This window comes from Phocoena phocoena, chromosome 20 (assembly GCF_963924675.1).
Source record: "Phocoena phocoena chromosome 20, mPhoPho1.1, whole genome shotgun sequence".
Classification (NCBI taxonomy): domain Eukaryota; kingdom Metazoa; phylum Chordata; class Mammalia; order Artiodactyla; family Phocoenidae; genus Phocoena; species Phocoena phocoena.
In genome coordinates, this window is record NC_089238.1 from 52,717,864 (window position 1) to 52,744,064 (window position 26,201).

The 26,201-nt window shown below is 55.2% G+C and overlaps 1 protein-coding gene across 1 annotated transcript in view; it reads left to right on the forward strand.

The window, feature by feature from the left end:
• The window catches only part of CMIP (c-Maf inducing protein), a 234,070-nt gene that overhangs the window by 147,716 nt on the left and 60,153 nt on the right, over nt 1–26,201 (forward strand). The window contains exon 3 of the mRNA XM_065898949.1: nt 9,177–9,227. Within this exon, the coding sequence (XP_065755021.1) occupies nt 9,177–9,227 (51 nt within the window). The remainder of the gene's footprint in view (nt 1–9,176; nt 9,228–26,201) is intronic.

A 26,201-nucleotide genomic window follows, 5' to 3' on the forward strand; every position in this document is an offset into this window, starting at 1 on the left:
CCCTGGTAGAGGCAGCTGGGTGGCCTCATTGCTTTGGGGGCTGGAGGGGCAGCCTACCCCCGAGGAGGACCTGAGCATCACTTGCCCCGGGGACAGGGGGCAGTGTGGCTTGGAGGATGCAGGTCACCGGGCAGCGCCAGAATGTCCCTTTAATCCTGGCGGTGGCCATGGGCCGGCTGTGATGACTCTCCCGGCTGGGGCTGTGTCCCGCGGTGGCCTCACGTCAGAGCTCCCCCTGATGTGTTGATGGTGGGCGGGCGGGCCTGCGGCTGCTCCGCACCCCTGTCTCGCCGGGTCCCTGCTCCGGTGGACGGCGCAGCCGTCACAGCCCAGGCACCTGCGGGAGCCAGAGCGGGACTCAGAGCCAGGGCGGGACTCAGAGCCAGGGCGGGACTCAGAGCAAGGGCGGGAAGCGCTCGCAGCCTTCGCCCGCCCGTCCCCCCCGGGGAGGCCCAGGTGGGTGCAGCCCTACCCCTGCCGCCTCGGTCTCTCCGTCACTGTCATTTCCATCGCTTCTACCTTCTTTCCTTCTTGTCGTCACCCTCCTCCTCTCCCTCCTGTGATTCATGGGTGGCGTGTGGCCGTCTTGTTATGTAAGCAGGTTCGAGTCATCTTGGAGATGAGCTCCAGGCTGGGAGGTCCGTATGGTTATGGGGCAGCCCGGGGTAGGGGTCCCGTGGGGCCCGGGGTGGTGCCCGGAGGTGGCAGGCAGGGCGTCCCTCCCATGCTCTTGGGACGGTCAGTAAGATCCTCTGCTTTGGTTTGGTCCTGAGTCCCGTGACAGGAGCCAGAGCAGTGGCGTGACAGAGCAGCCTTCTCTGCTCCAGTGGGGGGTGGGCGGGGGAGGACCGAGAAGCAGCCAGGTGTGCTCGGGGTGGGGGGTCAAGGCCACACTTCACCTGGGTGCTTCTGGTCAGCAGAAGGTGAAGATGCCGTGAACCGTGCTGTCCCTACATCAGCCACTGGCCACACGGGGTTGTTTGCACTTAAATTTAAGTTAATAAATCAAGAAGGCAGTTTCTCAGTCCCCTAGCCGTGTTCCGAGTGCTCAGGACACACGTGTGGCCCGTGGCCGCTGTTGTGCCGATGGAGAACGTTTCCATCATCACACAAAGGATATGACCCCAGAACTTGTTCATTTTGACCCCATGCTCCGTGCACCGCTCCCGCCATGGGAAATAGCCTGAGAATGCAGGGGCGGTCCGTAGGGTTCCAGCATTCCTGCGTCCCTGAGTAGGGTTCCATCCTGCTGCGTGTGGCACAGCCGTTCTCTATGTAGGGGTGATGTCTGGGGGTCACAGGGGTCCTTGCCCTAGCGTGCCCGGTCTCTCTGTCTCGTTCAGGTTCTCCGTATCCACGTATGTCTGTTTCCCTCTGACTCTCTTTGACACTTCTTTCTCCACCTCTCCCCTCCCCTCCCCATCTCTATCTCTTGATATACCTCGCTCTCTGCTTCTCTTGTAGTTTCTTTTCCTCTGGTGTCTTTCTCCAGGCCTCTCTCTCCACCTGAGCCCTTCTCTCTGTGTGTCTGGACTTCACGCTCTCCTCCTCTCTCCCTCCCCTCTCCCTGCCCCTCTACCCACAACGTCCTTACACAGCTGCTTTATGAGAATTTGACTCGGTACCTCACTCAGACCCCTGGGAACTGACCTGGGGACTGAGTTCAAGGAAGGTTAAGAAACGCTCTCAGGCGGACACGCCTCCCCCGCTCTGCTCAGAGACACCGAGCAACACGCCAGCAGGTCGAGTCACCAGGCAAAGGCGCCAGCCTTCTTCCAGCCTGGGTCCAATCGGTGTGTTTCTGGATGCTTTGTGGTATTTCAGCGTGAGCTCCCTAATATGCCATGTTATTAGAATCCCCGGGTGCAGAAAGGACCTATTTATCTTCCTTCTTCCCTTAATGCCCTTTTGGCTGGCATTTCACCGTGAGGAGTATCTCCACGAGTACATAAACAGTGCCGGGAAAGCATCCTGCGGGGTGCTCGTTGCACGCCTGCGGGGTTGGGGAGCGGGCGGGGATTAAAGAACTGGGTGGCGGCACATCACCTTCCGGGGAGTTCTGCCTCCCAGACGGGTTTCCACTCATTGATGAGAAGCGGACAGAGGCCACTGTTCGGAAAAACAAGCTTTTGGGTGGGACAAGAGCAAGGGGGCCCGCCCGCACCCCCTTTCCCACGAGCTTCTGCTGCTGCTGCTTTCTGGAACGGCTTCCAAGACCCGCTCTTCTCCCTGACATTCCCGAAAGCCCCTCAGGAGGCCAGGCAACTGTTGATCCCAAACGCTGGCAGCCGGGGCAGGGACAGGGCGGGTGCCCTTCTTACTGGAAGCCAGAGAGAAAGACCTTTCCGGCCTGAAAAGCACGTGCTGTTTTTTCCCAAAGAAGTTGGGCCGGGGAAGGCGAACCTGGGAACGCTCACCCACCCACGGTGCACCCTTGGCTGTTTATCTCACCTCTCGAGACAATACAACAATGAGGGAGAACTTGGCAACTTTCGAAGAGGAAATTAGGCAGAATTTGCCTGGAACGAGGCCCTTTCGGTATTCGAAAGCTTTATCACCAGGAGAGGTCGGCGCCTGCCCGAGCAGGCCTGCCTGCTTCCAGGGGTCTTTCCCAGCCTTGGATCCGGGCTCCGCTGGGTGACCCTCAGGACTCAGAGGTGGGCCCTGTGTCCCGTGGGGCCGGGTCATCCAGCCTCAGCCCTTCACACGTCAGTGTGGTGACTCGGCGGAAACTCACTCTGTCCCCCAGGCTGGGCACAGCCCAGTGCGCTCTCCATTCCCCTGGAAGGCACTTAGAGATGCCTGTGCTGGGATTCCGGACGTCCCTCAGCAGCCCCTATCCTTCTTCGAAACTAGACAAGCCAAAGGAAGGAGCAGGATGAACCCATCCCCTACTGGGATGTCGCATCCTCTCTGGTTCCATCATCGAGAGGGGACGCAGCTGTGAGGATGCGCAGGTCGCCTCCCCTCTTCTGGAGGAAACTTCTGGCCTACCCTCTTGTTGGCGGTGCGGGGCCTCCTGGTGATTGGAGCCTTCCCTTTCATCAGCACGGCGCTTTCAGATTCCCCAGCCCGGTTCCTGGGAGCCCAGCTGCAGAGAGAGCAGGCTGTGGACTCAGACCAGCCAGAGGCCCAGCCTAGCTCTACCATGCTCTCTCTACCTCTGTAACCTTGGGCAGCAGGATAACCTCTCTGGGCCTGCAATTTATCTGGAAACCGGACCCACGATACCTGTCTCCTTGGGTGCTGTGAGCGTCAGCGATATTACATGTAAAATCCTTAAGCACCACGCTTGGTGCACAGTAGGCGTTCAGGAAAAGACTGCCTTGATTATTTCTAGAGCCCTCGTCAAATATGACATGGGGAAGACAGGGTATCGAGGCTGGACAGTTCTTTTGAAGTTTACTGCACATGAAATGTTCTTCAGTGAACAGAATGGGTATACCGATGCTTCATCCAGCCAGCCGTCTATTCACCTACCCATCCATTTATCCATCAGTCCGTTCACCCATCTGTCCATCCACCTATCCATTTATCCATGTATCCATCCAGTCATTCATTCATTCATTCATTCAACAAGTCAGCCAAACTTTCATTTAACGAACATTTATCTGAGTTTTACGGACACAGGGTTGAATAAGTCAGACAGGGTCCCCGACCTCACAGGGCCCACAGGCTAGACAGGAAGAAAAACAGCGAGACCAGCGATCACAGGGCAGTGTGACCTGTTCAATGAGGTATCATCACCTGATGTGGTCAAGGGTGGCGAGGGGGAAGGCACCACTCAGACAGGCATTCCAGAGAATTGACATTTCAGGTGAGACACGAAAGGTAAACAGTTCAGCAGGCATTGAAGGAGGGGGTGAAGGGAGAGCATTCCTCGTGGGTTGTACACACTGTGTGAAAGCCAGACTGAAACAAAGCAAGCCAGGTTATGCTAGGTTATGCTGCAGTGACAAGCAGCCCTGAATTCTAAGTGGCTTCAAACAGCAAAGGATTATTTCTCACTCCTGCTGCATGTCCATCATGGGTCTGCTGGGAGCACGCTCCATCTGCAGTCTTTCTGGTCAGCAGGGCAGGGGGAAGGGACCTCCTCAGTCGTGCGCTGGCTCGTCAAGGCTTCCACTGGAAGTGACACAAGTCCCATGGCTGTGCATTCCTACCTCGTGCCCGAAGGAGAGCTGGAGACGTTGGGGGAGGACACGGATGAGACCACAGCAAGTCTGGGTCTTGGTTTCCTCATCAGAAACAAGGCTGGAGACGAAAAGGTTGCGTCAGAGTCGGGTCCTTACCCTTTGGTCCGTGGTGTGTTCTGAAACTGCTTGCACAATTGTGTGTGTGTGGGGGGTTGTACACATGTGCATGTTACTTGGGTGCGAGTCCACAGCTTGTGTCAGGCTCTCAAAGGGTTTCAGGTTCCCATAAACCCCCAAAAGACCCAGTAGCCCTGGTCTGGGTGATCCTTGAAATCCCTTTGAGCCTCTGAATCAAAGAGCCGTTTGTTACAGTGGACGAACACGGCCAAGGCCTCTGTCTTCCTCCAAAGTGCAGCGAGCCTGCAGCGGAAGAGGGGACTGTGGCCGCCTCCCCTCCCAGTGGAGTTGGAAGGAATGAGCCCGCGGGTGGACGGGAGACATTGGGTGTCTCTGCCTCCCAGGGAAGGTGGCTCGGGAAGCTGGGTGGCGTCACCCTTCCCCAGCAGGCTTCTTGTGCTTTGCCTCGCCTGAAATCAATTCACTCAGCGGACTCTTTAACACCAGGCTCACTGCTGAGGCAGCACTTAACCCCACTGGATCCTGCCTCCTTTCCTAATCCTGTGGGCGGGACAGATAACCGGCAGGGAGCGTGGGCAGGGTAAGGGCTCTAAGAGCTGGGAAGCAGGGGAGGGAGGGTGGACCTGGCCAGGGCCTCGGGGAGGGCAAGGGGTTTCAAAAGCAGAGAAAAGTGGGCGAGTGCCCTCGAAGAACGGTGGGCATGGGGGCGATGGTGTGGTCAGGGCAGGGCTGGGTCGGACTCCTGCGTGGGCCGCAGGGCCCTCCACCTGCTCTGAGACTCGATTTCCTCATCTGTGAGATGGGAGTTTGCACGCACTCTCCCACATGAGCAAAGACTTGGAAAACGCAGGTTGTCCTGCCTGAAAGGTTAGGCTGATAGGGGAGATGACAAAAGGCAGGTGAGATGGTGGTTCATGTCCCTGAAGAAATTCTCCTCCCCTCCAGACAGTGAGACGGCTGTGGAAGGCAGGGCACATAGACCCAAGTGAGACCAGGACAAGGCTGGACCGGACACGGGGCAGGAGAGGAAATCTCTGGAGCTGTCCCTGCTCAGCAGCGAGCTGGGCACATTGAATGAGCTCTGGGCAGGGCCAGAACCATCTGGCGTGTGAGCCCTGGGACCTGGCGGTGCCAGGAGGGCTCACAGTGTAACTGGGAGAAGCAGTGTCTCTGGGAGCTGACTGGCTCCTTCTGGAGAGACAGCTGCAGGGAAAAACGGATCTGGCGGGGCCGTGGGGATCCATCAGGACTCTAAGACGCAAGCAGCAGAGGTGGACTCAGGCTATCGCGAGTGGGAAGGGAAATATACTAGAAGGACTGGCGGGATCCTGGAGAGCAGGCTTAGAGAGTAGACTGGAGCCGAGGCCGGTGTGGGAGCCGTGTCCCAGCCCAGTAACCATCTTTAAAGGAAGACACAGCCCTTGCTTCATAATGAATTGTCAGCCCCCCACCCCCCATCTTGACATCACTTGCTCGAGACCCAGAGTCCCAGCAGGAGCTTCTGATTGCCCAGTCAGATCACCTGCTCACACATGGCCAAGGGAGGGGCCAGGAGGCCCATTTAAAGATCTTTAGTCCCCTGCTGGCCTAGCCCTTAGGTTAGCGTTCTGGGCTTTCACTGCCATGGCCCAGGTTCAATCCCTGGTCAGGGAACTGAGATTCCCACAAGCTGCGTGGCATGGCCAAAAAAAAAAAAAAAAAGATCTTTAACAGGGACTCACACTGGAGAGGCCCCAGAATGGGAAGGGCTGGGCCCGGTTGTGGGGAAGACTGGTCTGTGTTGGACTGGATTGCCGAGGCAGAGAAAGGAGTCAGCACCCACCACTTACTACCATTGCCCTCCTGTTTCTTGCATTGTGTTCATTCGTTCTTGTGCAACCAGCCCTGATGGTACTACTGGCCACGCTAATCAGAGTGAGGGAGTTGGAAATGAGACCCTGCCCTCAGGGAGTTTACAGTCCTCTCGTTCATTCATTTGTTCATTCCTTCAGCAGGTCTCTCTTGGACACCTCATGCCCCAGGCCCTGGGGAATACAGTGATGGTCACACGGGGGTCACACACGGGTCACTCGTGTTGGCAGGGCAGCATGGTGGGTTGGCCAATGGGCGCAGAAGAGGGAGAACATGGGTCTCCTTCCCCCGCTCCTTCTCCACTTCCCTCTCCTCTGCTGTCTCCTCTCTCTTCCTTTGTGTCTTCTCTCGGTCTTTCAGTCCAGCCAGTGACACCTTGTGGGCACTGTCTGGGCCCCCCGTGGACCCTCAGAACCAATGCAGTGATCCATGTCAGCACTAAACCAACCTGGCCATGCCTCCTGTATTCATTTTCTACTGCTCCCATGGCAAATTACCACAATTTACCACAAAAACAACACAAATTTGTTATCTGACTATTCTGAAGGGCCGAATCCAACACAGGTCCCACTGGGCTAAAATCCAGGTATGCGCAGGGCTGGTTCCTTCTGAAACTCTAGGGAAGAATCCATTTCCTTGCCATTTCCAGCTTCTAGAGGCCGCCTACATCCCTGGGCTCATGGCCACATCATTCCAACCTCTACTTCCCTCTCTGACTCTCTGACCTCCTGCCTGTCTGTTATATAGACCCTTGTGATGACATTGGTTCACCCAGAGATTCCAGAATCATCTCCCCGTCTCGGGGTTCTTCACTTAATGACATGTGCAAAGTCCCTTTGCACCTAAAGTAACGCATTCCCAGGGTATTAGGACATGGACAGTCTTTGGAGGTCCCTCATTCAACCTACCACACCTCCCCTCTCTCTGGCTACGTCGGTGTGTTAAAAAGCAGACAGATGGTTGCGGACCAGAAGCATGCTGCAGCCAGCTCATACCGGCTTGTACCAGCACCCAGGAGTCGATCGGGGTCAGCTCTTCTCAGCTCTGGTCCAGGGACGGCCCCTGGTAGCGTGGAACCGGCCAAGTGCCATCATTCACGGAAGTCCCCACGCACGCTGTGACTGGGGCTTTTTATCCAGGAGAGCCTGTTGTGACGCATTTCTCAGCACAGCGCTGGCCGTGCTGCTGCCGGATCCCTGCTGTTGGTAGTGTTTGCACATGCCTGGCGCCGCGCTTAGTAAGCATTTTACATGGATTATCTCATCATTTGGTATCTGCACCGCTACTCCTGAGTGTGGGATGTATTTTGTCACCCTAATGAACAAGAATTGTCCTGAGAGCACAGCTAGGTCAGCACTGACAGGAGGTGACCCAGGCACGGACCCTCCAGAGGGGGGCTTCTGGTCCCCGTGGTGGACTCCCCTTCAGCCTCTGCTGCCCCTGTCAGGTGTCACGGGCTCTGCACCATCAGGGAACTTGCTCCAGGTCACACCAGGGCAGAACGGGGGCTTGAACCCGGGTCTGCTGGAGACTCAGCTGCTGCAGATGTTCCTGTGTCACACGGAGGGTGTCCCCCAGCCGGCTCCCCACGCGGGGCAGAAAGACAAACTCACCTTGCCTCCAGGGGCTGGAGTGGATCTGTTCAGGGTTTGGAATGAGTCTCCGAGCTGTGCTCACGGGAGCCTGATTCCCGGCTGCACAGGCCACTGAACTGGTTCATTCGTTCTGGCCCAGAGATTTGCCCAAACTCTGCCCTGGGCAAGCTGCTGACATTTCGTCAATGATTTGGCAGGAGTGGGGGGAGGTAATCTGCAAGACCTGGATCTCCTTGAATGAGGGTGACCCCAAGTTGCACACGCTGTGCGTGCGTGCACGTGTACACCTGTGTGGCTCAGGAAAAGAAGATGGGCATTCCTGCTTGGGGCGAGGCTCCGGCCCTGTCAGAGCCCCTTGCCCATCAGGGTCACGGCGACTTGAAACAGGGAGCTGCGGGGTCAGGCAGGGAACAGAGCTGCATTTCTGCCTTGGGGGTGGCCAGCAGCAAACTTGAAACGCCGTCACACTGTGGTTTCAGCATGGGTCAGACCGCCGGTTCAGGCCCTGCCCCACACCTACTGCCTGTGAGCCCGTGGGAGAGTTTAACCTCCCGAGCCTCAGTTTCCTCATCTGTACCATAGGGATAATGGTACTGACAGTGCCAGCTTCCCAGCACTGACTGACGAGGACTGGATGAGCCAGTCCACGCGTGGGGCTTAGTGCTCCGCCTAGGGCCTGTCAGACGTGCCGTAAATTCTGCTTTTGCCATCAGCAAATCTGCTAGAACCGGGGGTGAGAGCGGCGTGAGGCTGAGCGGCCCGAAGTCTCTGAACTGGTGTGGAGCGGATCAGGGAAGGCCTGGCTCCCTGCGTGGTGCTTTGAAATGTAGTTCTGCCCGAGGTCAAGGCTGGGTGCTCTCTACCACGGCTTTCTGCATTTGGCAGGAGGGGAAGTGGTTAAACCCGCAGGCTTGGAAGCCGTGCTCTGGGTTTAAGTGCGGTCAGTTGACGTGAGAGCTCGGGCTCTCAGTTTTTCCCTTTGTGAAACAGACGCAGTGTTGCCCACCTCGTAGGGCTGTCGTGAGGGCTGATGACAGATTACGTGGACAACAAAGGCCCGGTGCCTGGAGCAGGGCTTGGGGAGCACCCAGGCAGCTACATTATCAACATCGTCACCCTACACGCCTCTTCCCCACGCATCCTGGCCCCTTCTCTGATCCCGGATGAGTTGAGATATGTGTACAGTTTAAGCTCTTCCAGGCACCAGTGTCTACCCAGCAGAATAAGCGCCCGGTGGCAGCAATGTCTATTTCAGACAAGTCCCCCAGGTGACCACTTCCGGTCTGGTTTTACACACAAGGGGTTCAGCTTGGTGCATGCCTCGGAAGGCTCTGCAGGGCCACGGGGCAGGGCCTGCAGGACAGAGCCGGCTGGGGCTCTCCTGCTGGCCTGTAAAATGCTCTGAAATGCTGCGAGCCAGCGACTTGACCTTGCTGTCCTGTTCTTCTCGTTGCAGGCTGCCAACAGCTACCTGCGAGACCAGTGGTTCCATTCTCTGCAGTGGAAGGTAAGTCCTGACTCGCTTGCTCGTTGGAGGAGCTGGTCTGCCACCCAGAGACGTGAGGGCAGAGGTCTCCTGCCTTCTAGGAGGCTCAGCCCAGGAGCTTTGCTCCACTGTGTGGAAGCCCCCCACCTCCCTCTTGGATGGTTGATACCTTCCCCCCTTGCGATGGTGAAACTGTGCTCATGCCCGGCTGGCCCTTGACTTTGCCCAGGAGCCTTATCGTGTGGTGCCTGCTTCCGAAAGGATCAAAGAACTGCTTGATCTCAGAACAGGGGCTCATCTGAGGGGCTCGAGGTGATGGGTTGAAAGTAACTTCCGAAGGCGCCAGCAGAGGTAAATTTATCAGAGGTGTAGAAGCCCAACCGTATTTCCAGAGGCTTCACTTCCTTTGGCCCTAATTTCCCAGTTCTAGCTCTGCATAGCACGGTCCCCGGCCTTCTAATACACACGGTGAATTAGCTCCCGACCGGCCACCTTCAAGACCCAGGGGCCAGATTTATGAGAAGGGTCCTCCCAGCCCGCTGAGGAGTCCGCGTTCTGCTCCGTGGCTCAGGACCTTCGCACCCTGCCCCCCTGTCTCTCCTGCCTTCTGACCTTTTAGTTTAGAACAAGGCGTGACAGGCCCACGGGCTCGCAGAGCCAGCAGGGTATGGCTAGGATGACCGGTGCCTGTCCTGAGCTGTCATCTTTACTGTAATCTGGAGCGCGGTGGGGGACGAGCAGCTGGCCCTGGACAGGGTTTGAGACCATGTGCCGTGTTGGGATGACCAAAGGGACACTTAGAATTCTTCTCGTGCCTATGGAGGGGCTCTCGTCACAGCTGGGCGGAGGACAGAAATACAACCCCGGAAAATTACATTCCTGGTCCCAAAGAGGGCCACTCCCCTCCTTTCCCCAACAGCTGCAGGTCCTCTCCTTTGTGCCAGCGTGGCCATCTCAGAGGCTGAACGCGAGTCTCCAAGTTGGGGCCTCAGAGGGAAAGGACTAGCATTTACTGAGCACCTACTGTGTGCCTGGAACATGAGGCTGGCCCATCACGCCTATTCCACCCTTGCGGCAGCCTCATAGGCGGCTTGTTATCATTGCTCCCATTTTTTATACAGGGAAGGCGAGGCCAGACCCAACTCCCATAGCTGGTAAGGGCCTGGGGCAGTGTTCAGGCCCAGGTTTTCGCCGTTCCTGGGGATTTCTGGACGCAGGCAGAAGGCCCCGGGTGACAGCTAAGCTGGCAAGTGGCACGTGCCTGCTTGGAGTCTGCAGGTGCTGCTGAGAGCTTGATTTCTGCAGGGACATCGTCCCTAAGGCCTGGATCTCTGCCGCCAGGTGTGTCCCGGGACAGTCAGGACATACGTCAGGACCTGCCAGGGGCCACCGGGGAGGTAAATGCCGGAGCAGTCTAGAGGGAGGGAGGAATAGAGGCATGGGGCAGTGGTGGCCCTGCAGGAAGAGGCCACTTCACTGCCACGGACAGTGGTTACTTAGAGGCTTCCCTCTTCTGTTGTTCACGCGTGTTTTCCTTGTGAGTCCTCAGTAAGTGATTGCTTTGCTTTTTCTTAGATCAGGGTGGGGCAGGAAGTACTTAGAGACATACCGCCGACGTGACAGTTTGGGGAAACGCCGCTTTGAAAAGGTGGCCGAGATCAGTGTCAAGGAAGAGGTGGTCTTTAGTGGATTCCACAGAGCTCTGCTTTCCTCCTTGCCCTGGTCCACATTTTCTTCAACCACTTTCGGGAATCTCCGGGAACACCTAAAAGGCAGTGCTTGTGAAATGTGTGAATATGAGGCAGCTCCAAGGGACGACTAAGTGGTGGGCATAGAAAGCCAGATTTCGGGAGACCAGTGACAGCCAGAAGGATGATTTAAGAGTGACAAGCTTGAAATGCACACATTCAGACGTCAAGGATTGCATGTGGGGTTCAGACAGTTGATTGAGCAAGTACAGAACGGGGGATCCCTGGGCTTCTAGCAGTTCTCATAAAGACCTGGATATCTGCACTCAATTTTGGTGGTGTTTGGTTTGTGTATGGTTGTTAAATCTAATCAGTTGAATTTTTAAAAAGAAAAGAGGGCTTCCCTGGTGGCGCAGTGGTTGAGAGTCCGCCTGCCGATGCAGGGGACGCGGGTTCGTGCCCCGGTCCGGGAAGATCCCACATGCCGCGGAGCGGCTGGGCCCGTGAGCCATGGCCGCTGAGCCTGCACGTCCACAGCCTGTGCTCTGCAACGGGAGAGGCCACAACAGTGAGAGGCCTGCGTACCGCAAAAAAAAAAAAAAAGAAAGAAAAGAAAGCAAGCATCCTGGAAACTCAGATCAGGATATCAAGGAATCAGCAGATGCTCAGCAGTGAGTGGCCCTTTTGCCAGGTGAAGGATGGTGACCTCTGTTCTCACTGTTTCGATATCTGCTTGTGTCTTAGGCATGTGTAAGATGCTGGCAGGTTTTCCCTTTGGACACCCCCCCCCCCATAATTTAGGTATGCTGCCACCAGGTGGCAGTGATATTTCAGTATCAGCGACCTGATTTCATTTCTGTGGCTCTTTGCCACTCGGTTTTGATGAGATTGGAGGGAGGCGTGCTCTCCTTCCTTGTAAAATGGCAAAGAAACATAAGGTGTTTTTGAGGTACTGCCTGCTGGTGAAATGAGTTGAGACCCAGATTCGAATCCTGGTTCTATAGGTGACTCATCTTGTGGTCCGCATAGATTCTAGCAAGTGTTCATCGATCCATATGTGGTTACTGAGTACCTACAATATACAAGGCACGGCCAGGGGCTTTCCTGTTCATTGTCATTCAGCAAGTGACAAGGCTCAGAGAGGTCTAGTTACTTGCCCATAGGCACACAGTAGATTTCAGTACAGCTTCGTGGAGCTGCCCTTTTTCCTCCTTGATCCAGCTGTGCGTGATCCTGAGCTTTGGCCTTTTCAGCCCACTCGGGATGATGTGTCCTGCTTCTCCTACATGATACAGCCACTCTCTCCTCTGTATTTACCACCAACCATTTGAGGTTTTTCTTTTTCTTTCCTTTTCTTTTCTCTATCTTTAACTAAAAGGGCGGGGGGAATCAATAGAACATCCAAAATTAAGGACTTTAGAAACCCCACAACCTCAGCTTGAGTTTTTAAAATTTCTAAATGTTGTGTTTATCACTTTTTCTCCTATACCAACGTATACGTCCCTGTTGTAGCTGCAGTGCAGGTAGAGAATACTTTTTCTATTTTTAAAGAATGTTAGCTCTTAAATGCTGTGTTCCTGTTGCTTTATCGAGTTTTTATCCAGTCATGCTGACACCTCCAGGGCATTCTCCACAGGTGTGATCTTGCCTCCAAGGGGGTCAAAATTGGTATTTTGGGGCTTAAAAAACCTTAAGTTATTCCAGTGGTGTGTGGCCTTCCTAGTTCAACCTACTCAACAGAATCTTACTGTCTAGAATTTAGTTTCAAAGGGATCAGGGCAAGGTGTGTGGGGGGGTGCCGGGGGCGGATATCTTAAAAGCCTCCTTCGGGGAATGATAATGGAAAAGAAACTTGAGAAGCACCGCTCTAGAATCTACCTCAGGTTGTGATGTGAACAAGGTAGAGTCTGAGTAACACACCTGTGTGATGCTCTTGATGCCTGTCTCCATCCTGGGGGTCCCGTTGCTCTCATGGCCTCAGCTCATCTCTGTGCGTCCACAGGCCGTCACAGCACGTCGGGAGCGTCCCCTCCACGCTGGACTCTGTATTTTAAGCGTCATCTCAGCTCACTGAATGGTCTGTTGTTGACGTTTGCATGTGAGGGAATCGGAGTCACTTGTCCAAGGTGCCAGGGCCCCCAGAGGGGGGACAGGGGTTTGACCCACAACATCCTGGCCCCCCGGACCTCCTTCCCTACCTCTCCCTCTCTCCGGGCATCTCTGCCCTTCCTCCCGGATTCCCGACAGGAAGGAGGTGGGACCGCAGCAGAGCACGCTGTCCTCAGGGCTCTCTGGGGAGGCCAGGCCTGTTTGGTTTGGGTGGCTTGGCCCCTGAGGCCAGTTCCTGGGGGGATGGAGGCATAAACAGTTGTACTGAGTTAATGAGGCCTCATTTCTGACTCAGATGCACCTTGGAAGCCACGTCCTGTGGAGACAGGCCTGCCCGTGTGTGTCAGGCTGTGAGGGGACAGGCCTGTGTGGGTGTAGGAGGCCAGGAGGGGACAGGCCTGGTTTGTGTGACAGAGCCAGAGTGTGCTGCAGGCTGTGAGGGTCCAGTGTGTGTTTATAACGCTGTCAGGAAGCTGGCCTGTTTCTAGGTTCAAGCCGAGAGGCCCAGGTGCTCACAGCTGTGAGGACAGGCCCGTCTGGGCGCACAAGGGCCTGGACCACAGGCCCCGAGTACCTGGCTGGGAAGAGACACGTGCATAAGGTACCCCCGAAAAAGCCAGGTACCAAAAAGCGCCCGCTTTGTGTAGCCGGCGCTTCTGGTGCCTCCAGCTCTGAAAAACGCCTTCTCCCTCCCTGAGAGGGGTTCCTCGGCCCTTGCACAGAAGTCTTGAAAACCAAGATGATTTTCTCCCTGGGGGAAGCTGGGTCACCAACGACAGCCCCAGGGGCCGACCGAGGGCCGTGGCAGAGAGCAGACTGTGTGAGACCAGAAGCCGCCTGTTTTCCTGTCGCAAGGCCTCCAGGCAGAGGAACGCACTTGGCTCTGGGAAAATCCCAGCCCAGGTTCGCATCCTCTCTGGCCTGCTGCCCTGGCCACGCTGCCGCCCTCTCCCCGAGTCCCCAGGCAGGGTTTCCCAAGCCCCTGGGGCAGCCACAGCGACGTGGTCACCCCATCCTCTGTAGAGAGTAGGAGGGTGGAGAAGAACGTGGGGTCTGTGTGTATGTGTGTGTGTGTGTGTGAGTGCGAGGGGGTGACTGTGTTATGGGTGCATTGGGTGTGGGGTGTGTTTTTTTTGGGCCTCAGTTTTCTCCTCTGTGAAATGCGGAAATTGCTAACCAGCACCTCGCCCACTGGGTCAGTGTGAAGAAGGGCTGCCCTCCCAGGGCCGTGGGAGCATCATCCCCTGCGCCCTTATCAGAGCAGCCAGCGGGTGGCAGTGGGCACCCAGCCCCTGCAGTGCCCCCGTGGCATGTCTGTAAGATCCGAGGGGGTGGGCAGTCTGTCCTCTGAGGGCCCTGCCTGGCGCAGGCTGTGGGGCACTCCTATCGCCAGGTCTGCAGTAGCGGTTCCGCAAGGTCTTTGCTACCCCGTCTCATGGATGAGGGGACGGCCATTGCCAAGGGCGGCCGCTCCCAATGGTGTCACAGTCTAGCTTCCACATCAGGCCCTGGGCTGAGCCCCAACCAGGGTCCCCGGTTCATAGGTGAGGAACTGGGGGTGCAGGGCGTGCCTGGGAGCCTGGCTTCTCTCTCCCATCGGGTCGCCCTTTTGGGAAGGCTGGACCATCACCCCCAGTCCCATGCAGGGAGAGAGGCCCCGCTGGTGCTGAGATTCCTGGGGGAAGCTGGGTCAGAGGGGACAGAAGGTCCCCTCTGAGCTGATGCCCCTCCCCTGAGGGGAAAGCTGCGCAGGGGAAGGGTGGGACCCTCCAGTGGGTGCTGTCACCCTCCACTCTGACCTTCCTCCTGGACCCTCCTCCCTCTCCCTCTTGGGCACAGGAGTCCGAGACCTTTACTCCCGGGGGAAGAGCCACTTCTAGTCCCACAGCCACGGCCCCTAGACTACCCCACTCTGCCCACTGCAGATCCCCCTGAGCACGCATCCCCTAAAACACGTGCCAGAGCCTAAATCCAGCCCTGCCTCAGCACACGGCGGCCGGTGTGTGCTGAGCAGATGCCAGCACCTCGCTCACCACCCCGCTGAACCCCGCAACCCTGAGGAGGGGACACGTCCTCCTGCTTCCCCATTTCACAGATGTGGAGACAGAGGCCGAGAGGTGAAGTGCTTGCTCAAGGGCCCGCACCTATTAAGTGACAGAGCTGGGGTCTGAACACAAGTTTGATTCCAGAACCTGGGATCGTAACCACTGGGAACGTGGATTCCACTGCACACGTGTGTGTGCGCACACATACGCAGACACGCATACGCACCAGACAGTTCCTCCTTCACACCTGCGGGCTTGCGCTCCTGACCATCCCCATCGCCTGTCTGTCCTCGTGCCTTGCGTGTCGGGGGCTGTGGTATTTTTGTCTTGTGAAGCATTTCATGAGAGCTTTACATTTTTTTCTGAGTCTCACAGACGTCCCCGTGAGGATTATGTGAATTAACCTCTGACTTGGCCATCCCCTGCTTCTTGTGGGAAGGGCCAAGTGCCCCGCCCGCCCTGCGTGGCGCACGGCACACGGCAGACCACCTGGGCCTGGGCCCTGGAAGGTCAAGGTCAAGACCAGCCACTTACACATCTGCCCGAACACGCCGTGTCCCCCGTGTCCCCAGATTCGAGCATCGAGGCTGTGTTACCTGACCTAGCCTTGCCCCTGGCCCCGCTTGGCTCTGGGCCACACGCTCCCATGTGGCTTCTGCTGGACTCACAGTGTCTAGAGGGAAGGTAGTGACCCCTGTTTCACCTCCTGCCATTTCCACACAGCCCATCCCTCCTGCCCCGCTCCCCTCTTTCTCTGCCCTTTCACCACGATCATGAAAACGCCTTTACAACCACATTCGAGGGCAGAGACCGCTCTGCTCTGGCCAGTCCCCACCTGAGGGTGGATTTTACTCCTGCAAGTGCCCTTCCAGCTTTCGTCCACCTTTGCATGGACCTTTTGGCAGCTGTGGTCAGGTGTGCAGACAGTCCTGCCAGCATTAATGCTGCAGCTTAAAGGTTTCAGCATATGTCCATCACGTCTGTAGAGAGGTCGTGACATAATTGACCAAAGGTAAATTAAAAAAAAAGAAAAATATATATACATATATATGCATATATATGTATATACATACAGATGGATTATGTCTTCTGCAAAATAAATCAAAATAATATTAATTAAAAAAAATTGACCGAAGGACCTGCTTTTGGGCATTTGCACTGTTTCCGTTTTTCTCAGTTATAGATAACGCAGTCATGACTGTCACCTATAGCCAAGCTTTTGCTTCTTTTGAACTACTTTTTAGGGCAGGTTTCCACAACAGTGGTTACCAGGCAGAGAGTAGGGGTATTTTTGTGTGTGTGACTCTTTCCGCATACTGCCAATTCGCTCCCCAAAGAAAAATTTCTGTAATGCCTAAGGGGAGAGCTCTGGGCCACACTGCCTGGGTTCAAATCGTGGCTCTACCGCCCACGGGCTCTGTGACCCTGGACTAGCTGCTTTCCTCTGTGGGCCTCTTTTTCCTCCTGAATAAAGTGGGGGTCATGATAGGACCAAGCTTATTCAGTTCCTGTGAGAGTTAAATGGATTAGTAGCAGTAAAGAACTTAGAACGGCACCTGCCATATGAATAAGTATTGGATCAATGTTAATGATTCTTCTTTAGCGATCAAGGCCTCTTTCCCTTTGTGTAGAAAGTTTCCAAAGGGCAGGGCTCTAGAAGGAAGGGGGCACATATATAGCACGCGTGCCACCAACCTCCAGTGAGCCCCATGACAGGCATCACTAATCAATCACTGAACTCTTCTCCCCCTGAGGCAGAACTCTTCTCCACATAGTACCTGCTGGTCAACCTGAGTTGACAGAGGGAGCGAACACCCACCACACCCGCTTTAGTGACCTCCTGGACCTGTGGAATTTGAGTATTACTGGGAATCCACGCCCAGTCCTGTCAGCTCTGGCCTGTGTCTCCTTGGGGCTTTTTCACGGGAGCCTTTGCTGAGCTTCCTATTGTCCGCTGCCTGGGAAGGTCATGAGTGTCAGCCGTCCTGCCTCTGAGCAGGAAGGTAAATCAGGGAAGCAGGGCAAGGAGGGCAGGAGTTGCCCTCGGTCCTTTTACAGGCCCGGCCACAGGTCTGCTTCCTCCAGGTCGAAAAGGCAGGAATTCCATCCAGATTAATTTCTGGCACTTGGTCAAAGAGGGCTTTGTGACTTCCTATGAGGGATCAGAGGGATTCCACAGAGAACTGCGAAAGGAGGGGCTCTCCCCACGAGGCAGGGGGCCCATCACAGTCCAGGACTTCTGGGGGGGCCCTCAGCGGGAGGTGCAGCTGGTGGCAGAGCCAGGCCCCCGAGAGCAGAGGCCCTCACAGAGGTGAGTCCAGCCAGGCCACTTCTGCACCTGTGGTCAACGGAACTCGAGGGAGGCCATGGGGCCCAGGCTGCCAGTCCCCCGGGGAGGGCCACAGTCCAGCCTCCAGCGACTCCCAGCCACAGCTCACGGCCCTCGGTGGGTCATCGGGGACCCTGTAACTAATAACAAGGGGAGCTTCAGGGATTGAAACTAACAAGTGGCAGAGGGCAGGACGGCCTGGGGAGGAGAGCTCACGCTCTCCTGGGTTTTCTTTACAGTAAACGGAGAGAACACTTACTAGGTACCTACTAGCTTCAGGAGCTGTGCTGGGGGCTCTGATGTGTGCTCTCTTGCAGTCTTCTCAAAGTCAGACCCATCTTGAAGGAGGAGCTGAGAGGGCAAAGGGACTTGTCCATAGCTAGAACCAGGCAGAGCTGGGATTTGAACCCGGGGTGGTGGGTCTCCGAGCCCAACCCCCTTATTCTGGTGGGAGGAGGCACCATCTCAGGCCTGGAGAGGTTGCGGGTGTGGGCAGCATAGCCCTGTGTCTGAGCCCACAGAGGCCAGGAAGCCCCAGATGGGCGATAAGCCCTTGCAGGAGCCTCCACTTTCCCCAACCAGAGCTCTCTCTCTGGAATAGACATGGGGCGCTTTGGTCTGTTTCGTTGTTGTTGTTTTGATATATTTATTTATTTATTTTTGGCTGCGTTGGGTCTTCGTTGCTGCGCGCGGGCTTTCTCTAGTTGCAGCAAGCAGGGGCTTCTCTTTGTTGCGGTACGCAGGCTCTGGGCGCGCGGGCTTTGGTAGTTGTGGCACGTGGGCTCAGTAGTTGTGGCTCACGGGCTCTGGAGCAGAGGCTCAGTAGTTGTGGCGCATGGGCTTAGCTGCTCCGCGGCATGTGGGGTCTTCCCGGACCAGGGCTCGAACCCACGTCCCCTGCACTGGCAGGCGGATTCTTAACCACTGCGCCACCAAGGAAGTCCTTTGGTCTGGTTTTTAAATAAACTTTTCAAGGGATAACATACATGTAGAAAAGTGCATAGATCAAAAGAGTGCTGCTGGATGAATTCTCACAAATTCTCACAGAATCAACCTGTGTAACCACGCAGATCAAGACACAGAGCATGACCACCTCCCTGGCGCCCCCCGCCCCCGCCCCAGGCCCTCCAGTCCCTGCCAACCCCCCCCCCCCCCACCGCCCCCAGCACAGGAAACCACTCTCCTGCCTTCCAGCAGCATGGATTAGTCTCGCAGGAACCTGAACTTCATGTAAATGGAATCATACAGGCTGAACTCTTCTGTGCCTGGCTCCTTCGGCTCAAAATTCTGTTTATAAGATTTATCTATGCAATATATAATATCCTGTGTAGCGGTAATTTATTCATTTGCTTTGCTCCATAGCGTTCTACTAAATGAATATAGACTATTAATTTGTTCATTCTGTTAATGGACAGATACTTCCAGGTTGGGGCTGTTATGAAGAGAACCATTATAAACATGTCTCTTGGTGAACGTATGTTTACAGCCTTTTGAGCACGGGCCGTAAGGGCAAGCAGAGGGTCCCCTTTGGTGGATGCTGCCCAACAGTTTTCCAAAGTGGTCCAAACCGATTTATACACCTACCAGTGGTATACAAGAGTACTAAGGTGAGACATTTAAAATTGCATTTATTAGGATTTTCTTTTAATAGTGAAAAGGACAAAGAAAACTAAAAAAATTTCCCACTGTCCATAAACCTTTGTTAACACTTTTTAACTTAAAAAAAAAATGGAGCTATAATTGAGACATAACAAAATGCACACATTTATCTGTTGGGTCTGGTGAGTTTTGACTGTTGTAGTCACCTGAATCACCACCATCCAGGTTCCTGTCACCCAGGACAATTGCCTCCTGCCCCCTTTTCCAGCCAATCCCTCACTCCCCAGATATCCGCTGTCAGCATCTAAGACCAATGAGCTATGCATGTACTCGGTAATTCTATAAACTAAAATTCTAAAAACTATAGAAGGGTGTAAAATGCATAGTCTCTCCTCCCTCAACTCCACTTTCCCAAAGGCAGTCCTGTTAGTCTCAGGGGGCCCTTCAGAAGGTTTTATGAAAATTCCTTTTAAAACACCACACGGGTTTTATTATCCACACTGGGTGTTCCTTGGTCCTTTACCCTTTAATTACGTATCGTGCTTGAGCTCATACACGAGCTCATACACGAGCTCACACAGCACATTCAGATCTACGTCGTTTCTTTTTACGGTTTTGTAGTATTTCATTCAGACAAGCGTCAAGCCAGGTGGGCCTTTAGATCTTTCGGTTTTTACTGTTGAGAAGCTGAGTTTCTGCGGGAAAGGACAGGCATTGCTGAGTGCCCGCCGTCCACCGGCCAGAGGCAGTGAGAGGCACCTTGTACCTAATCCTCACCTCTTTTGATCCCTCTAACCATCCCACTCAAAAGGTCAAGAACATGGAGCCCAGGGGCCCCAGGTGGAATGACCTGTCCGGGCCGCAGGGCAGGAAGCAGGGGAGCTGGGTTTGCACCACGTCCCTGGGACCCCAGGCCTTTCCCTGCCCCCTGCTGCCCCAGCACCGGGCTTGGAGACATCAGACACCCCAGTGCCCCCTGCATGACGGCCTTCCCTGGGCCTCAGGAGGGACGGGTGGCAGCCGACTCTCCAAACAGGAAAGAAGGGCATTTGTGGGTTGTTTTTCTTTCCCAGGCGAGGAGGGGGACCGGGGCTTCAGCGTGTCGTCCCACGCGCCCTTCGATGGGGCTCATGAGTCCCCGCACCACACAAGGAAGTTTTCCACGTAAACGTTTTGCGGGTGAACTTGTTTTCAGCCCTTTAAGGCAAAAAGTTTTTTCTTCCTTTCTCTTTCTTCAAATAAGTCTTTAAAACATAAATGGGGGCTTCCCTGGTGGCGCAGTGGTTGAGAGTCCGCCTGCTGATGCAGGGGACATGGGTTCGTGCCCCGGTCCGGGAAGATCCCACGTGCCGTGGAGTGGCTGGGCCCCTGAGCCATGGCCGCTGAGCCTGCGCGTCCGGAGCCTGTGCTCTGCAACGGGAGAGGCCACAGCAGTGAGAGGCCCGCGTACCACAAAACAAACAAACAAACAAAAAACATAAATGGGAGGCAGTCTGTTGACCAGGAAGACCTTCTGTTCTACAGGAGTCTGCAGGTCCCTTCCGCAGCTGGGTGGTGGGCAGCAAGCCCCCCGAGCCGGGGATGCTGGGCAGCTCTCGGGGGGCCATGTGGGGGGCGAGGCCGGCCTCGGAGGGGAGGGTGGCCTGCCGTTCTGGGTTTGCCTCCAAGGCTCCTGCCCGCCTGTTGGCTCAGAGACAAGGCCAAACAGAGCCTCCGAAAAGAGCAGTGCCTGTCCCCACAGAAGGATTAGGTCCTCACCTCTCCCGGCAATCAGAAAATACCCAGCGGGCAGCCAACTCTCTGGATGGAAAGGGGTTTGGGAGAGAGGCTAATTGATCGGGAGACAAGGGCGGAAGTCCCATGGCCCTTGTCCCTCTGAGACCCCAAGGACGGTTTTGCAGAAGGCTCTGAAATGGACAGAGAGCCCGCCCCTGTCCAGGGTGCTAAAGCCACCCGGATGGAGCCTGCTGACCTTGGCGGCAGGAGGCCCCAGTGGTTTGTGTCCGGGGGGGAGCTGGAGAAACAGTGGGGACCAAGCAGATGCGTGGATAAGACCCTTTGGCAGAGTGGGCCGAATCTGCCCTCTGGGCGGGAACAGACGTCCGAGAGTGCGTGGACCCTGAAAAGCACCCCCAGGAGATCAAGGGCCAGCTCAGCCATGGCCGAAGGTGGCAGACTGGAGCAGACCATTGGCATCTGTTGACTCTCAAAGGCTTTGTCAGCACCTGCGTTGAACTTTCCATCAGGGATGGTCTTTATTTCCTCAGAGGCCTCTCTGTCACGATGGACCCCGGGGGTTCTGAACTGTAGCTCAGTGGTTCTCAAAGTGGGGTTCCCAGACCAGCAGCCTCAACGTAGCCTGGAAACTTACTAGGAATGCAGATCTTCTGTCTTATAAACTGGAAAGTGGGGGAGGAGAGGGTAGCAAGGTGTGTTTTCCATGCCGTCCACGTGATTCTGATACACAGTACAGTCAGAGAGCCACTGCAGTAGCTTAAAGAAAGGGGAAAGATGGGACTTCCCTGGTGGTCCAGTGGTAGAGAATCTGCCTTCCAATGAGGGGGGACGTGGGTTTGATCCCTGGTCGGGAAACTAAGATCCCACATGCCACGGGGCAACTAAGCCCGCACGCCTCAACTAGAGAGCCCGCGTGCCACGAACTACAGAGCCCACGTGCCCTGGAGCCCGTGCGCCACAACTAGAGAGAGAAAACCCGCACGGCACAACTAGGGAGAAGCTCGTGCGCCACAATGAGAGCCCGCGCACCGCAGCGAAAGACCCCGCGTGCCGCAACTAAGGCCCAACGTGGCCAAAAAAGAAATAAACAAACAAATAAATAAAATTTTTAATAAAGAAGAAAGGGGAAAGAGCAGCAGACGTTTATTGAGTGCCGACTGTTTTCCAGCCACTTCATCTGCTGCCCTATTTTAGTCTATACAGAGTCCCTGGGAGATAGGATTGCGTCCCCATTTTGCAGACCCGAAAACTGACTCTCAGAGTAAATAACTTTCCCCTGTGTCTGAGCCAGAATTCAGACCCAGGCCTGAGCCTCCTCTGTGTCCCTTAGGCCCCGTTGCTGGGTCCCTCTCGGCTTGCGATCAAGCAGGAAGGGCTCTTGGATTGCTCTGCCAGCCTCTCCTCCACTTGTGCGGGCAACTCGGACTTGACCGCTGTGAATGCCTCCCAGGTCCCACCCCTGGACTCTGTCTTGACCATGCCCTGGGCCTGTCTGAGGGGCCTTCCTCGGCAAGGAAGGAACAGCCCCTGGTGCATCCTGCCTCCTCACAAGACCCCCGCTTGGGAAGGCAGGAGTACGCCCCACGCTGATTCAAGCACACCCTCATTGCCTGTCTGGGCACGCCCCTTTACATTCTGCTGCGGATGAATTAATTAGGGAACTGGACGCTTTTCCAGGGTGCTCATAAATTAAGGCGGCTTGTGGCAGGAGCCATGGCTCCAGCCCAGAGGCGGCAGCCCGACAAGGACTAGAGGCTTCCCACACAAAGGGGTGAACGGATCGGATGCCTTTGAAGTGCTGCGAGCAGTAGAAAAAGTTGTTAGTCAAATAAACAGCGGAGGCCCCTGTTGAGATACTACCGTCTGAAGCCAAGCCGGAGAACTCCTTATTTGGGGTAGAGGTTTCCCTTTATCCGACCCAAGGGCGACAGCCCTGTGCTGTCCTCTGCCCTTAAGCGCAGCCAAACCCGCTCGGGCCGGCCTCTCCCACACGGCAGAGGAAAAGCAGCCTCTGGTACCTTATTTGCATTTTTTAATTTATTTGGTGAGTTGCTAGCCATCGGGGGTGTTTCCTCAGAAAACAGCCTTTCCTGCTATTGGTTAACAAGCGGGCCCCACTGTGCCCTTCAGGATGTGGTTCAGCTCTGCCCGGGGTTCCCAGCACCACTCACGTCATTGGCAAAATCATTACAGGAAAATAATAGGCTCTCCTTAAACATTCTGTTAAAGGTGGGGTCTCACCCACACCTTGGGTCGAGTTTACAATTAAGGAGAATCAGGACACGTCTCGGGGTATGTGAGAGCCTGGGGGCGGGGTGGCTTTGATCTCGGGAACCATGGAAGTACGTGTTGGACCAAGGGGGCCGCCTCAGGGCAGGCAGTGGCCCCTGGAGAAGAGCTCTTTGACGCAGAGTGTCTGGTCAGGGACCCGGCTGTCTGGTCAGGGATGCGCCCGGTCACTGATGTATGGTGGTCACGGCGCCCGATGGCTGCTGCCAGAAAGACCTCCCAGAGGATCTGCACAGAAGGCTGAGGTCAGGCGAGAGGACTCCTGTTGGCTTGATTTTTCATTTTCTAAACGTATATGCTACCTTTGCCCGGTGATATTTCAGGTGGCTTATAAAAACACACAGCATGGGAACATCTACACTGATTGACATGGGGCCACTTCCAGGTGTTAAGAGAGAAAAAGCAAGATGCAGAGATCCACGTATAATGTGATGCCCTTTTTGTAAAACAAAACAACAAAAGCTGAGGACCAAAGAAAATCTCTCTCTGTATTTGCATTTGATTAACGTATGGCCGTGGAGGAATATCTGAATTGATATGTACGGGGTGGGGGGGGGGGTGGACAGACTATCGGGCTCACTGCCTGGTTTTGTAAATAAGAGGTTTGGGGGGACCCAGCCCCACCCATTTGTGCTACAACAGCAGAGTGTGGCCAGAAAAGCCTGTAATATTTATTACCTGACCCTTTTACAGAAAATGTTTGCCAACCATATGGTTTGTTTTTAGCATGGTTTCTGGGGTGGGGGAGATGCCGGGGAGGCAGAGGTGAGGTTAAAAAACAAGCCAACAGGGACTGCCCTGGTGGCGCAGTGGTTAAGAATCCACCTGCCAATGCAGGGGACACGGGTTCGAGCCCTGGTCCGGGAAGATCCCACATGCCGCGGAGCAACTAAGCCCGCGCACCACAGCTACTGAGCCTACGCTCTAGATTCCGCAAGCCACAACTACTGAGCCCACGTGCCACAACTACGGGAGCCCACGCGCCCAGAGCCTGTGCTCTGCAACAGGAGAAGCCACTGCAATGAGAAGCCTGCGCACCGCAACGAACAGTAGCCCCCGCTCGCCGCAACTAGAGAAAGCCCGCACGCAGCAACAAAGACCCAACGCAGCCAAAAATAAATTAAAAACAAAAAAGCCAACACGTGCGATATGGGCTAAATTTATGTACACTTTTATGGCAGGGATATGCATGTGCACAGAAAGAGAATCTGTGGAGCGATGGTCACCCGCATACAGATGTGCAGGCGGTGAGCCCACACCTCGAGCTGTTGTGCACTTTATTACTCCCTTCCTGGACACCGTTCTGTACTATTCTGGTTTTCCAGTGAACACGTATCATTTCAAAAATGAAGTAATCCTGGGAATTTTCTTTCTTTTAAATTAAACGTATAATACACGGCTGTGGCTTCCTGCCACAGTTTGAAACATTTCAGGTAAAGCTGAAGCTCTTCCTCAGCCCCCTCTTTGGTCCTCCCCTCCCCACCCATATATGTGCCGCGTAGGCATGTAAATATATACATACACATGTGTGTTTGCTTCTGCACTTAACACGGTTCGTGGGGGTGGAATCCGTGGCAGGTCTGTTGGCTTGCCTTTGTTCCTTTTAACGGCTGTCTGGTGTGATACTGCATGTGGCTGTAGTTTGTTGAGGCATTTCCCTATCGATGGGCATTTAGGGGTTTCTAGTCACCTTTATTTTTTCTCAGCAGTTAACTGTCTTTCATCGATGTCCTACTGACTGAGTAGCTACCAGTTATTGAGCATCTATAAGATTCAGCATGAAATATCACGTTTCATCTTGTCAACAGCCGCAAGAGGCAGGCGCGACTATTATCCCCATTTTACAGATGAGGAAACTAAGGTTCAGACAGGTGATATGAGTTGCCTGAGGCTGCACAGCTTATTAGCAGCAGAAGTCCGAATGCAGAGGTGCGCCACTCTGCACACACCTGAGGGCCACAGCAGGGTCGTGACTGAGCCTCTGAGCACCCCAGGAGTTGACGGAGGTGGAGGCATGTGAGCAAAGGCAGTGAGGGTGTAGCGCCAGGTGTGCTGAGCACGACTGGGGAGCCCCCAGCCTCCCTAGAGGGCTGCGACCAGGCCGGAAGGTGCGTGCAGCCCCGCCCTGGGCACTGCCCATTCCCCAGCCCCTGGGGTTAGGCCATGTGGAGACAGGAGAGCATTTCCAGAAGCTGAGAGCAGGTCCAGGGCTGTACCTATGTATGCAGCTCACGGTCTCTTCATTGACCATGACTCGGGACAATGAGGTGACCCTGAGGGGGGGTCCTGGTTCAGACAGCCGCTTTGACCCGGAGCAGGCTACTGTTGGGGTCTCGCGTCTGTACGGCGTGCAGGGGTCACATCTGCCACCGTGGACTGGACCCCCGGGGCTGACCTCTAGCTGCAGGCTCAAGTCACCTGGAGATTTAAGCGTTCAGTTCTGCGGCGCTCAGTGCGCTCACACCGTACAGCCACCTCCACCAGCCTTCTCTGGAACATTTCCATCTTGCACAACTGAAACTCCGTCCCTGTTGAACACGGACTCCCCCTCCCCCCTCCCCCAGCTCCTGGCAACCCGCGTTCTACGTTCTGTCTACTTTCTGTCGCTATGAATCGGACGACTCTAGGTATTGCCTCCTGTGAACGGAACCTACAGTGTCTGTCTTTTTGTGACTGGCTTTTATTTCACTTGCGTGATGTGCTCAAGGTTCACCCATGTTGTGGCAGGTGTCAGAATCCCCTTCCTTTTCATGGCTGAATAATCCATTGTATCCATAGCCAACACTTGTTTATCCATTCATCTGTCGATGGGCACTTGAGTTGCCTCCCCCTTTTGGCAATTGTGAATAATGTTGTTGCGCCCATTGGTGTTCAGATGTACTTTAAAATATACCAGTGACCAAAGAACCAGCTGCCTCGGCTCCGCCCTGCCCACAGCAGCCGCCGGGTGAGATTGGCCTTGGGTTGGACTCGGTTATTGGAATGTTGTTAAGCCTCCCAAATGGTTCTTATGCGTAGCCAGGATTGAGAACCCTGAGACACTCGTTCTGGGATGAGTTTAGCGCAGTGCCCGGCTGTAGGAAACCCTGGGCTGTCAGCTGGCGTAATGGGGGTTGCCAACCATGGGCAGATGTGTAACCCTCATAAAAGGAAAGAGAGAGCTTCCCTGGTGGCGCAGTGGTTGAGAGTCCGCCTGCCG